General features: G+C 43.7%; 1 protein-coding gene across 8 annotated transcripts in view; it reads right to left on the bottom strand.

The window, feature by feature from the left end:
• Positions 1 to 3048: 3048 nt before the first annotated feature.
• The window catches only part of frmd4ba (FERM domain containing 4Ba), a 41759-nt gene continuing 32262 nt past the window's right edge, over positions 3049 to 12545 (bottom strand). For 2 of the 8 annotated variants that reach the window (XM_087173315.1, XM_087173309.1), the window contains exons 12-24: positions 11418 to 11494; positions 10720 to 10858; positions 9329 to 9470; positions 9091 to 9224; positions 8891 to 9007; positions 8151 to 8379; positions 7980 to 8036; positions 7741 to 7876; positions 6952 to 7116; positions 6078 to 6838; positions 5836 to 5968; positions 5213 to 5461; positions 3049 to 4846 (exon numbers count right to left, since the gene is read on the bottom strand). In XM_087173315.1, coding sequence (XP_087029441.1) covers position 4846; positions 5213 to 5461; positions 5836 to 5968; positions 6078 to 6838; positions 6952 to 7116; positions 7741 to 7876; positions 7980 to 8036; positions 8151 to 8379; positions 8891 to 9007; positions 9091 to 9224; positions 9329 to 9470; positions 10720 to 10858; positions 11418 to 11494 — 2340 coding nt within the window. In that variant the 3' untranslated portion in view covers positions 3049 to 4845. Of the gene's footprint in view, positions 4847 to 5211; positions 5462 to 5835; positions 5969 to 6077; positions 6839 to 6951; positions 7117 to 7740; positions 7877 to 7979; positions 8037 to 8150; positions 8380 to 8890; positions 9008 to 9090; positions 9225 to 9328; positions 9471 to 10719; positions 10859 to 11417; positions 11495 to 12545 lie in introns of those variants that run through there. The other 6 variants (XM_023403659.2, XM_087173313.1, XM_087173311.1 and 3 more) reach the window with 6 other exon arrangements.

Genomic DNA, 12545 nt, shown 5'->3' with positions numbered 1-12545 from the left:
TACTAAAATCCATTCTTTAGCATTTGGTGAAGCATATTTCCTCTGTAAGGAATGTGTGTTATTTTTGAAACGGACCCTACTGCTGACCTCTGCACACTCAGGTGTAACACTATTCCAGTGGCTCTCCAGTTTAACTTTGACTCGAGCTGCAAGGCTTCACCTGCCTGTGCTGCAGTAGTGATTTATGTCCTCTCCCGCTGTGCCTCATCTTCATCTATATTGTGAAACTTGGGGAAGTGAACACAAGCACCGATAGCAATAAACTCAAGTACAGTCATGTCTGTGAGGCGAGGGCACAGGCGAGGTCCTTGTTCTTGCTTCTGCAGCTGCTGTAAGGAACCTCACCAACACGTGTGCTGCTGCTGCTCACCCAACAGGTGTGTGTCTTTGGTGTTTTCTCCTCAACAGACGTGTAATCCAGGAGAGGAAGCGCTGCTACACAAGTACAATACAACACTTATCCTTTCTTGGTGTTTTTGAATGAATCAGGAGCACTTGACTCACTTGTCATTTTGAAACAACCATAATTGTGTCCAAAGGTAGTCTTCAGTGAGGCAACAGAAGTCAGTGGATGCGACATGAAAACAAACCTGTGTATACTGTTTTGGCTGCAGATGCTGAGTCACAACACTGTCCTCCTTGTGCAAGCTTTTGACTTGCAACATCTGCCTGTTGTCTAGTTTCCACAACACAAAGTCATGTGACGGAATAATGTAGCATCATACAACACTTAATTCTGTTGGGACAGGCACACTTTGATAGCACGCTGCCTTCGGGTTGACCCTCCCATCGCCACCCCTTCCCCTCAGCTCGCCTGAGAGGCTTTGGCTTTTGGCCGGCTAAGCTGGTTAGCCAGCCTCATAACTCAAACAGACTGTCATTCAGCAGATCCGGCTGCTAGGACCTACACTACAGCTGATCATGTGACACGTTAGTGATGACCCGCTGTGACCTTTGCAGTCTGCCGTATCCTCATGTGAGCTTCCCATACACCCACACTGCTTTTTTCTGCCTCCTTGATTGAAGGTCATCCATACTAGCTGATGAAGGAGGCCTCAGTGTACGTGCCCGGTCAGCTAATCCAACTATTCACCCTTCATAACTCGTCAGAGCCATTACTCTCTGGATCAAGGTACAATGTGCTGATCCTGGGGATGATTTACACTCACTTTAATCTGAGTTTGACTTAACTATATGGCCGGGTTTAGTTGGTCATTTGTCACACCTATTGTATGAGCTCAAAATATTTTCGACAAAAAAAGTATCTGTCTATCTACAAGCACCAATTTGATACCTATGATTCTGTACCAAGGCCCATGGTATACTTTTTTTCAATACCTTACTATGAGAAATGTTAAAATGCCTTTTTTTTAGCTACCAAGGCAAAACAAAATAAGCTGTGAACACAAAATAAACATCACCTTATAAAGTCAAGGTGGTTAGCCTACCATGTCTCTTTACACATCCTTTACACATCCAGCAGATACAGACCAACACACATCCAATATTCATGCTCATTTTCATGCTACACAGTGTACGAAGTGGTTGCTAACTTTGTCTGTCTTCTGTTTGGTGCTGGACACGCAGGCAGTATAGTCGGCCTGTCAGAGGCTTTTTTGCTGAAAACAGCTGGCCACACTAAAAATGGGGGTTCATCGTTTTGATCAGCGGAACCAAACATTAAAGTTGGTGGGTGTAATACCGAAACAATGAGCTGAAAATCCCTAAACTGCACAATGTTCATATGAAAATATTGATTAGTGAAGCTTTAAATTAGGAACCATCTGATCAAAGGACATAGTACCGCAATTCTGATAAAGACATTTGATGCCGGCTTTCGGTTCTTGATAGTTTTTGATATGTGCGTGTTCCAGACATTGATCTGTAACAGCAAATCTGCTTTCCGCATTAGAGGAGTTTCGTCTGTAGTTGGATGAGAGGAAAGTACATTGGAGCTCATTGTTTATGTAGTCGAGTGTCAGCTGGAACAGCCTCCCCTGATGTCTGGCTGCAGCTGGTGTGAGGCAGCAGAGGAACAGAGACAGAGGGAGACAGCTGGATGCAAAACACTCCCGCCCCTCTCACTGCCTCGGGTAAATCCGAGAAGCTGGAAGTGTCTGAGACCTCCTCTGAGCTCGCTCAAGAAGCATAACACTGAGCACTGCAAGCAAGTAGAGCTGCTCAACTGTGGCCTTCCTAAGGAGGCCACCAATGGCAGGATACACTTGTAGAGGTAGAAAATGTGGGGAAGGAAGGGAGGGAAATGAGGTGAAGGGTTATAGCGTAATCTGTGTAGGGGGGTGGGGAGGTGGAGGAAGAGGTGCAGTACATGTGTAGAGCAGACTTCTATTGCATGGATGCCTGCAGGGAGGGTTTGGTGCTATAAACACTGGCTTGTCATTCACAGGGAGGACAGAAGACGAGGTTTTAGCCCATAGAGGGTGTGACAGCTTTTAAAGACTGGTTTGGTCGGTTTATGGCTTAAGGACACAAAAAAACCAGCCTGGCAGCACAGCAAGGCGGTGAGAAAATATTGCAGACTGACAGAGCTCTGCAGCAAGAGAGCTTTTCTAAAAACATCATTTATTCATAATTAGCTATCATCATGACTGATTGCAGCTCTGTGTTCATTCTTAAAGGCTCGAAAAAGAAAGAAAAAACTGCACTTCATCCAGCACTCCACTGTTATCTTTCTAACTCTAAGCTGCTTCCTTGAATGTACACCAGATAAGCAGTTTCTAAACCGTTTATATGTGGAGAATGCATTTATGGGTTGCGGTTGTCCAAGACCACCATCCTAAGCCACAGTGGCACAGTGTGTTCTTCAATATGGCTACAGAACCTAAAGGAGACTTTAGGTAGAAAATGGGTTTCTTCAAACCCCATTTCATTAATTGAACTGGCTCAACAGACGTTCAGTTACTTAATTTAAGGGATTTGGATTTAAATCCTGTTTTCCTGCACTGAGAGGGATGAGATTTTCTTTCCTTTGGCTGTATTTATAAGTTTGAAAGTATATGTAGATGTCCTTAATAAACCACACTAATGTTTCAAATGCTGATTTTTTTTTTTAATTCAAACAAAAACGCAATTATATAAATGACTAAGAACCAGCTTAACAACAGTTGTTTACTATATATTACATGCTTTTCAAATACATAAAAATGCTCTAAAAAAAAAAAAAAAAAAAGAAAGAAAAAAAGACAGAACCAGTGTATTTACAATAACATTTACATACAGCTTCATTCTCTGAGAGAAATTGGGAGCACCAGTCCATGATCTCCAGCATGGATGAAATACCCATGTTAAAATAAAAAAAAATAAAAAAATCAACAAAAACTTGATTTTCTATCCTCCTGCAGTGACTGATCAGATGTGGCAGTAATATCAAAGATGGTGACTTGGGGTAATACTCAAATGGTGTGATGTAGAAGTATTTGGCTCAATTTTACTGTAAGTACTGACGGTGAGATAAACTGAATACTTTGTAAATGACAAGAGTTACAGGTAACAGTTTGACAAAACTGGATCTGGTGACTGGAACGTTCCAGGAAGTAGGCGTCTCTTTTTGACTCACTCTTAATGAGTTCAATCCTTCATTTCAATAAAGTCCTTATCCATCCTTATCTGATCCTTCATGTTTACAGTGTTCATACGTGTGTGTGTAAGTAGCAGAGCAGAATGAGTCATTCTTGTTGTTCGTTACGGCTCAGTATCCTCTTCCAGAGACAGTCCTAGTCCTAGGTTTGTGAAGTTGGCATCTCTACGGAGAAACACTGGAGCTGTTTAATCCACATTCCCTTTGGCTATACCACACAGTCCACAGCAGGTCCTGGTATAGTTTCAGTGCACAAGTGCCATCACCACAAACACTCCCAATCCACACACATAGACGCTCCCTTGGGGTTTTGTTATGATTTCAACAAAAACATGTGGGTCAGTCTGGCAATTGCGTTCATGACAACAGAAGATAAGTAGACTTCATTTCTTTTACAAACTGAATTCCACATTAAGTTCCTTCATTCTTTGGATCCCCTTTACAGAAAAACAGGGAAGTGCAGTCTAAGGCACAATGACAACTTGTCAAGGTGAAAAATTCGATTCAATGACAGATAGGCAACTACACTATTGTTCCCGGTTTTGAGTCTTCGTGCCAGCAAATCTGCTCTTCTGGGTCCATGTTAGTGTGCATTTGGTTGCTGACATCTATGTAGGATCTGTAATAAACACACAAGAGTAAAACACATTAGACAGGTGGCAAACTGAACGTAACTTGTGACTGATTAACCAAGAGTTTAGAATGAATTAACCCTGGGCTGCGATAATCCAACTATGAGCCAAGATCAGGAGCTAAATTAAAAGTAAAATTGTAAAAAAAAAAATACATGAACAACAAACAGCATGTCTTTCAGGCATGTTAATGTTCAAACCCAGGGTCAAACATTCTCGCCCAACAAAACAGCAGATGCACACAGACAGATGCATAGCCTTCAAATGCAACAATGTTCAGGGGTCACATTTTCCCTCTGCCACACAAGTGCTCTCCCACCACCACAAGACACCCGAGAAATCAGCAAAAATCAGAAAGATTCAAATAAAATGATTTGGAGCTTTCTGTCAGTCCCTGCCACGAATATAAGAAGACACATCACCATCACCATGATAACCATGTGGGGTAGTTTTACATTCTGGTCTCACCCTTTCTTCTGTGCTGTGACTTTGATTATTGGGGGGAAGGGGTTAATTTTCCTGGTCAGTAGCATAGGCAACAGCACCAAACCTCTCTAAAGGCCCCGCAGGGCACGCCATCCTATCACAGCTCCGCCACTCAAACTCTGGGGGACATCTGCACATGAGAGGGGGCAAAGGTCAAGGGTGAATGACAGCACATGGGCAGGGAGCCTCTGCATGGGCCAGGAAGAAAGCAAACAGCATAGTAAAAATAAACTAAAAAAAACTGAGCAGCAAAGGCACACTGCAGAGAAATGTGACCACTGGATGGCAATATGCTTGCCGGAAGAGGAAGTAGGGCAGGCATGTTTTTTAAAGAAGCCATGCAGTTACTGTATCATACATGACAACTGACAATCAGTAAAACATCTCAAAAATGCAAAGTTCAATTCAAAACATCAACAAGCAGACTATGGAGTCACACTGCGAACAAACTGCAAAAAAGCAAACGCACAGGCTCCAGCTGTCGCTGTTTACTTACTATGAGCTACCTTTAGCAAAGGACACCTTATTGAGCCTTTGCCCTCTGGAGGATTGTGGCTGCGCAGGGCTGGAGGCCACCTGTCTGACCCGACAGCCAGGGGAGTAGGAGGAGGAGGGAAAGGAGGAGGGGAGCAGGGAGGAGGTGGAGGAGGAAGCTGAGGAGGAAGAACTAGCAGGGAAAAAGGCACAACGCCTCTGGCCATCAGGGCTGTGCCAGGAGCCCTTTAAAAGCTGGGAGGCGCCATATCTATAAGAAAGCAGGGGCCGGTGGACAGTTAAGGAGGAGAGAACCATTCTTAAGCTCTGAGGAAGAAGTGACTGCTGGCTGCTCAGATCCTATAATCCTACTAGTAAACCAGGCTGTCACGTTAAATAGATACATATTTGTGGATTGTGGTTTCATAACTTAAAAGTGAAGTTAAAGAAAATGTAGAACTGGCTACACATTACTCCACAGAAGTGTTGTGCGTAAGGGATAACAAAACCAAAGAGGAGCTTATATTTTCTGTAGCCATCCATTCCAGGTAATTAAACACTAGCACTTAGCTCTAGGGATAAGGAGGATCAGGGAGTGGCTTATTGGATAAGGAGCTGAGTTGAGGCCAAGTTTTTTTTTCTCACCTGCTGTGGGCGGAGTGGCTATAGGGGGCTGTGCTGTAAGAGTAGGACGGCGGCGCATGCACAGGCATGTCATATTCCAACATACCACCACTCATGTGGTTGTGCCAGTTTCCAGTGGAGGACACTGAAGACACTGGAGAAAAAACAATGGTACAAGTTAGTCATGACCCACCAACATGTGAAACTAGGGTCAGCAATATAATAAACCAGAGATTGTGTTATACAGGGTGTAGTGGTCTGACCTGATGAGTAAGAGATGTTCCTGTTGTTGTGGCTGTAGGGTGTAGGCATGGTCTGATAACCCAGGCTCTGCTGGGAACCTCTGTCGTAGTCGTAGTTGTACGCAGCTTGTTTGTGTGGAGCGTTGCGATGGTACCATCCTCTCAAGTGTTCAGCCACCAAAGCCTTTTGGATGTTCTTGCTGACCTGTTCGTTGCTGCGGGGCACCTGGCGGTTCCGGGGTGGCCGCAACGTGGCGTATGGGTTCTGGGCCATGCAGTCCATTTCATCGTTACCGTAATGACTGTGCATGTCGTGGCTGTGATAAGATGCTGGAGCAGGTTGGTAGGAGGGATTGACGGTATAGTGTCCCTCCATCTCGTTGTCGTACATGTAGACTCCATTGGAGTAAGGCTCTGGGTCTGCGTAGCTGGGATAGCCTGTGACATAATAGGCTGTTGTGGTGGGCCGGGACCGAGGCTGGAAAGCGTAGCAGCGAGCGTCTGCCTGAGCCAGGTTGGGCATGCTGCCTGTGTTGGCGTACAAGTCTTTTCTGTGGCGACCGCGAGCTCTGCGCCTGTGGGTGTGGTTACCGGGAACACTGTACTCCACACTGGACTGACTTGTGTAGGAGGAACCGTCGTCGAGGACCTCAGTGCTGTTGCTACGTCGCGCTGGTGAAAAGGTGAACGCTTGTGCAGGAGGTTCGGCATCTGTCAGGAACTGAGATTGGGACTCCAGACTCCCACTGCGCTGACGGAAATGTTGTGGAGCATCTTCTGATCTACAATTAGAAAACACATGTTCTCACTCACACATACGTCAAAAAAACAAGAGCTGTTGATGAAGGAAATATTCAAGAGAAAAAAAAAAAGAAGGGCATCTCTGAGGCCTTACCTGAGCTGGGTGCTGCTGTAGGCATTGCGAGTGAGGAGGGGGGTGGGGGGCATGCTGCGGGCATCACGTGGCTGTCTGGAAGCCGGTTTAAACGGGCTGCTGTGGCTTGATAAGGCATCACGGTGACTGTGGTGGAGCGATTCCTGGACTTGGCCGTAATTTAATCTGGAAAGCAGATAAGAACAATGTTTTCAGGGCATTTGCCTCTTCAGGCCAGAGCTTTTTAATCAAGATAAACACCTCTAACTTCGCTCAACTTGCTCTCAAAACTGAGGGAGAAAAAAAACAAAAAAAAAACCACCTTGCGTGTGCTTGAATGCTGCACTTTAGTCATCACTCACACCTGAATGACTGTAATTTCATAGTCATTGATCTTTCTTTTCATGCAACAGCAAGCTTTGTTCAAAATGATCTTAAATCTCTGAAGCTGAGGGCAACACATCACCTGTATCATTCTGTAAACAGTTGTGTAGTAGCTGCCATTTAAACTAAGTTTCCAGAGCCACTTCCTGTTTCCCTTTTCCTCTCCCCTCTCAACTTGGAATTGTTGTTTGCTCCTTCACAAGCAGCGACATGTTCTTTTCCATCTATTTTTAAAGTCAGTGCATTTCGGCTGATAAGAAGGAGATTGTTGGAGAGGGAGAAGAAAGAGGGAGGAGGTGACTGGCAGGAATGTAGCTCTGGATCGGCTCTACAGGTCTGTACTAGCTCCATGCTTAGGGCTTCATACACACAGCAAAAGTTAAAAAAAATGAACATGCTCCATTGGGTTCAGTGCTAGCTGTATACCTGCTGTCTGCATGCTGGTCATTGGCAGAGGCCCGTCTGTCTTTGCTGTAGTGGATGTCCAGAGTTTCTGCATGGTGGGGTCTTGGGGAATATTGCACCGATCTGGAACGCTGCCTCTGGGAACCAAGCTCATCATCTGAGAAATAAAAGCATAACTTGAGTAAAAACTATAATGGAAAATAGGGGAGAGGAGGGTGTACACATGTGCACACTGAGCATTATTATGCCCGGACACTCACCATCATCCAGAGTGAGGCTGTCAGATAGAGAACTAAGGTCTGAAGGGTTGACATCATCTATAACAGAAGACAGAAATGGTGATGATGGTTCTTCTCATAGAAAGTGACAATATTTTGAATCAGTTACCACTTGTTAATGAATTTGTAGTTGTTTGTGATGACTGTGTGTACCTGCTAAGATAAGTGAAGCTCTCTGGGTGGGCTTCTTTCCCTTCCTGATCCTGTAGGCGTTGATCTCCCTCTCAATGTCCTCCAGCTTCCTCTTTGCGTCCAGAAAGTTGTTTCTCCTCTTCTTCTTAACTGTCTTGCAGAGGTCGCCCTCACCGGCTAACTTGATGGCTGCTTCCACAATTTTCTGCTGTAAGGCAAACATGCTCTCCAGATTCCTCAGATGTGGGTCCTGTTGGGGTGGACACGGACACACACAGACACACACAGACACACACAGACACACAGACACACACAGACACACACAGACACACACACACACACACACAAACACACACAGACACACACACACACACACACACAGAGCGTTAACAGGGAATTTCCCTAAAATACAGCAGAGACTGTCAATGGCAGTCCTCTGAACAAAGAAACAGACTTCAAACATTTGCATGTTAAAAGACACAATATTGAATTTATCTAAAAACATAATTTGTTTTCAATGTGCTCACATTTTCATATTCTCATTCATATTCATTTTCCACATCCACATTGACTCATAGATGGAAACCAGCTACAACTTAAAACAAAGATTTCATTCAGAACATGCAATGTAAGCCTGAAAACACATGTTATCCTCATTTCAAAAGTCAAATAATCTGAATGATCTCCAGGTAAACAAACATACAAATGCATCACAATGCAAAAAAAAACCCAACAACAATATAGTAGTTAGTATAGCTAACCTCATCATAGGGGAAAAGGTCATCCAACTTGAAGGCCGTCCCAACACGGCGACGAACTTGGGGAGCCTTCTCACCTGTGGCCAAGGGATACTCTTGAGGTAATCTGCCTGTAAGCTCCTGCAAATAAGAACAACTACCAGTCAGTTGAGAGTTTGGACACTTGACACGTCAATGTAAAACAACAGGAAAGAGACACTCACAGCTTCTCTCATGCAGATCTTTTTCAGTTCCTCAAGTTTCTGTGTCAGTGTGTCTTGAAGGTCCTTTTCTTTCTTTTTTAACTCGGTGATCTTCTCTTTCTTCTGCTCCTCGCTGACTTCAGACTCAGCAGAACCTGGAATAAGCACACGACTGATTAACTTCAAATCATAGCCATAAATCATCATTCATCAGTCTCATGTGGAACAGAAGCCATTAGCTGATTAACTCTCTGTTTACCGGCTGAGATGAGGCTTCCATTGCTGGCCATGATAAGCTGGTCTTTGCTCTCAATGCTGGAAAGTTTACTGATCCGCGGGGCGCAGATCACTGTAAGGTCCGTGGCGATGTCTCCTGAACTCCTGGTTGTGGTCATCTTCGACTACAGAGGAGGGAAAGAGACAGTTAGGAGAAGAAAAACGGGGAAGAGGAGGAGGGAGAAGAGTGGTGTAGGAAGGATGGTGAGTATTTCATTTTAATGATAGCGCACTGCGAAAGTGGCGGCTCCATTTGCATGCTTGGTACTCCAAGCGCACTGCTCTCTCATCAATCAGTGTGGGCTCTATTCCTGGATGAACACTGACACACCATCTGCCTTTGAGGAAGACAGAGGCTGAATAACCTCATTTGACTGCAGCCACACACTCATCCATCTCCACCACGAAACCCACATCACACACCACTAATACTTTATAACAGCTCCGGTGTTCAGCAAATATGCATCATAAACACAAATGCATTAAGCACTAAGCGTCTTCAGGGCATTGGAGCAAGTTTTAATACTCGCACAGGGACCTAGGCTGTGAACACACTGTGCCTTTTCCCATTTATTCTCAACTGCGCGGTCATAAAACAGATGTATCCTTTCCAAACTAAACACTTAAAATTTCATTTTATATGGCACATTATAGTTCACTGAGTTGAGAATATTTAATTATAAATCCCAGACAGGCAAAAATAGGCAGAAAAATAGGCACTATTGTGACTATATCATTCTGAATACTTTATCGGTGATAAAAATCTTTCCCTCAGAGCAATTATAAGCTCTTTTGCATTTTCTGTTTTAACTACCTAACCTCCTCTACTCCCAACAGATAAAAACAATTCTATTTCTGTTAAACCAAGGACCTTATAACTCAACATGAAACTGACCTACACTGGACGCATTTATATTAAAGCTGTAAACCCGTCATATCGCTTTGTCAAGCTATTTACACAAGTCACAGGCATGGGACACGGATCAGGCAATGCATCACATGATGAACAGTCACTGTTACACCAGGCTGTGACACGAGCTCAGTGTGTTTCAATCTGTTGTTTTACAGCCTGGTGACAACAGGCCAACACCAAAGCTCACACTCAAGTTAATTTGATGATAATAAATGTTATCACCCCAAATTAACTTTGTAAAATGAAAAACTGATCAGTGGAGAACACAAAACACACTGCATGTACCAGCAAATCATTTGCTCTTCCACAAACTCACACACTTCCACACACTGACCCTGATCTGTAGGTGGGTCACTTGACACAAGGCGAGCTCTCTACAAAGGTCAAGCATCATTGTAAAAGGAGTATTAGACAGTAACAGAAAAATGTGAACAATATAAAACAAGAAAGCAGAGACTTACTTTGCTTTGCTTTCTGTCCAGGTAGAACTGGTGCTGACTGATGGCCATCGCCCAGATGGTTTTAATCAGAGAGTGGCTGGCATACCATGTGTGAATAACCAGGCCAGCCTGTCCAAAAGTTCGCTTGGTCACTATTCTACTGTCGGAGACAATAAGACAGACATTCAGTACGTCTGCTGATCTAAGAAGGAAATCTGTTTGCTCCATATGAAAAACTGCAGAGTTGATGGCAGATAAACAAGGTTTTCATTTAGATTAAATAAAATAGCAAGCAAAGATTAGAAAAGAATTCTAATAAGATCTTTTTCCACTTAAACTTGTGGCAGTTTGTGTAGTAATTTACTGAAGTGGAGAGAAGCAGCAAACTCATTTTTAGACAGACAGTGGGATTTAATAACAGCGTTGGGGGCTAAAAGAGCCACATTAAAGCTGTGAGAAGAGCAGAGGTCTTATAACGGCCATAGAATCATAAAGAGGCCCTTGAACAGTAGGAAAGCCCTCATTTAACAGACAGGTTACAGCCATTAACACGGTGTCCTAAATGGGCCACAGGCTGCAGATGCCCTTCACAGTGTGCAAGTTGCAGGATAAGGACATCAGTAGCAAGGGAGCAGCAGCTAAAATGGGAACACTTCAAAAACAGGAAAAGTACCTATGAAAATCAGTTAAGATAAATAAAGTGGTTTGCCTTCTCTGACCTGTGCGGGTCATTCACTTCCACTGCAAATTTCTTCTCGCGGAAATACAAGTTCTCCAACTGTTTCCACTGAAACAACTGCAGAGCAAAAGAGACAGTTTTGCAGAAAGGGAGGGAAGGGAGGGGGAGAGAGACATTACACACTGCTGAGTACACAAGCCAACACAGGACTATTGACTGAAATGTGGATTTACAGTGCATAAACAGACAAGTCATTTGATACACAAAAGCTGTAAAACACACATTCGTAACAATTTGCTTGAAAAAGCTAGAAGCCTCCCATACGAGGGAGATCAATCTCTCAAAAAGAATACAGAACAGGCAGGCAGGTATTAAAAACACTGACTTTGTTTTTGCCTTTAAGTACAGCTTTTTGTAGTCGACTTACAACATTAGCAGAAACAATATAACAGCTGGAGCAGTGAGCGGTGCTCAAAAGGCCGGCCAGTCAGGTGTAAGTTCAGGCTTACACAGGAGCAATTATAATGCTGCTGCAACTGCAGGGAGTGAAATCGTGCCAGGCAGAAAACCAGCTTCTCATTTCATTCTGCTGTGGAGGAAAACAGCGGCACAACTTCCCTGTGTCACAATGAAACATCTGCTCCAATGATACGAAACTCACTAAACAGATCTGGAGCCACTTGCCTGAGAACAACTCTTCCCTGCTCTCATTTCGGAAAAATCCAACGCTGCACATCACTATGGCTAAGATTAATGTCATTTATGAAAACCGTTTTACCTAGTACTGCCCTAAATGGGAAGCCCAACAACCTAAATTAGTGAGAAACTGTACCTTGTCAAAGAAATCACAAAAAAACGGATATATCTCCACTCCCATGAACATAATTCATACTCTGAAAACCAACTATAGCACATTACATATCTTCCTTCACAACGTGCCTGTACCTCTAACACAGAAAGCACAGCAGGTACAACACCACACCAGACAGTATTTAGAGGAGCACATAAGGAAAATAAAAACCTATTGAATATCTAAAACAGACATAATAAAAAGGCTTACCGTGGAGGTTTATTGTTTCCCTTCTGTATTCTCTTGGGTTTGTATCAAATCCTTTGACTGAGTTTCCCACAGGGCTAGAGCCTCCTCGAACAATACTCTCTCTTGTCT

The sequence above is a fragment of the Seriola lalandi genome, unplaced genomic scaffold (assembly GCF_002814215.2).
Source record: "Seriola lalandi dorsalis isolate HSWRI2012SDOR001 ecotype SW California unplaced genomic scaffold, Sedor1 jcf7180002054169, whole genome shotgun sequence".
Taxonomy (NCBI): Eukaryota; Metazoa; Chordata; class Actinopteri; order Carangiformes; family Carangidae; genus Seriola; species Seriola lalandi.
Note: the sequence above shows the minus strand (reverse complement) of the source record. Positions and strands in the feature narration are given on the sequence as shown.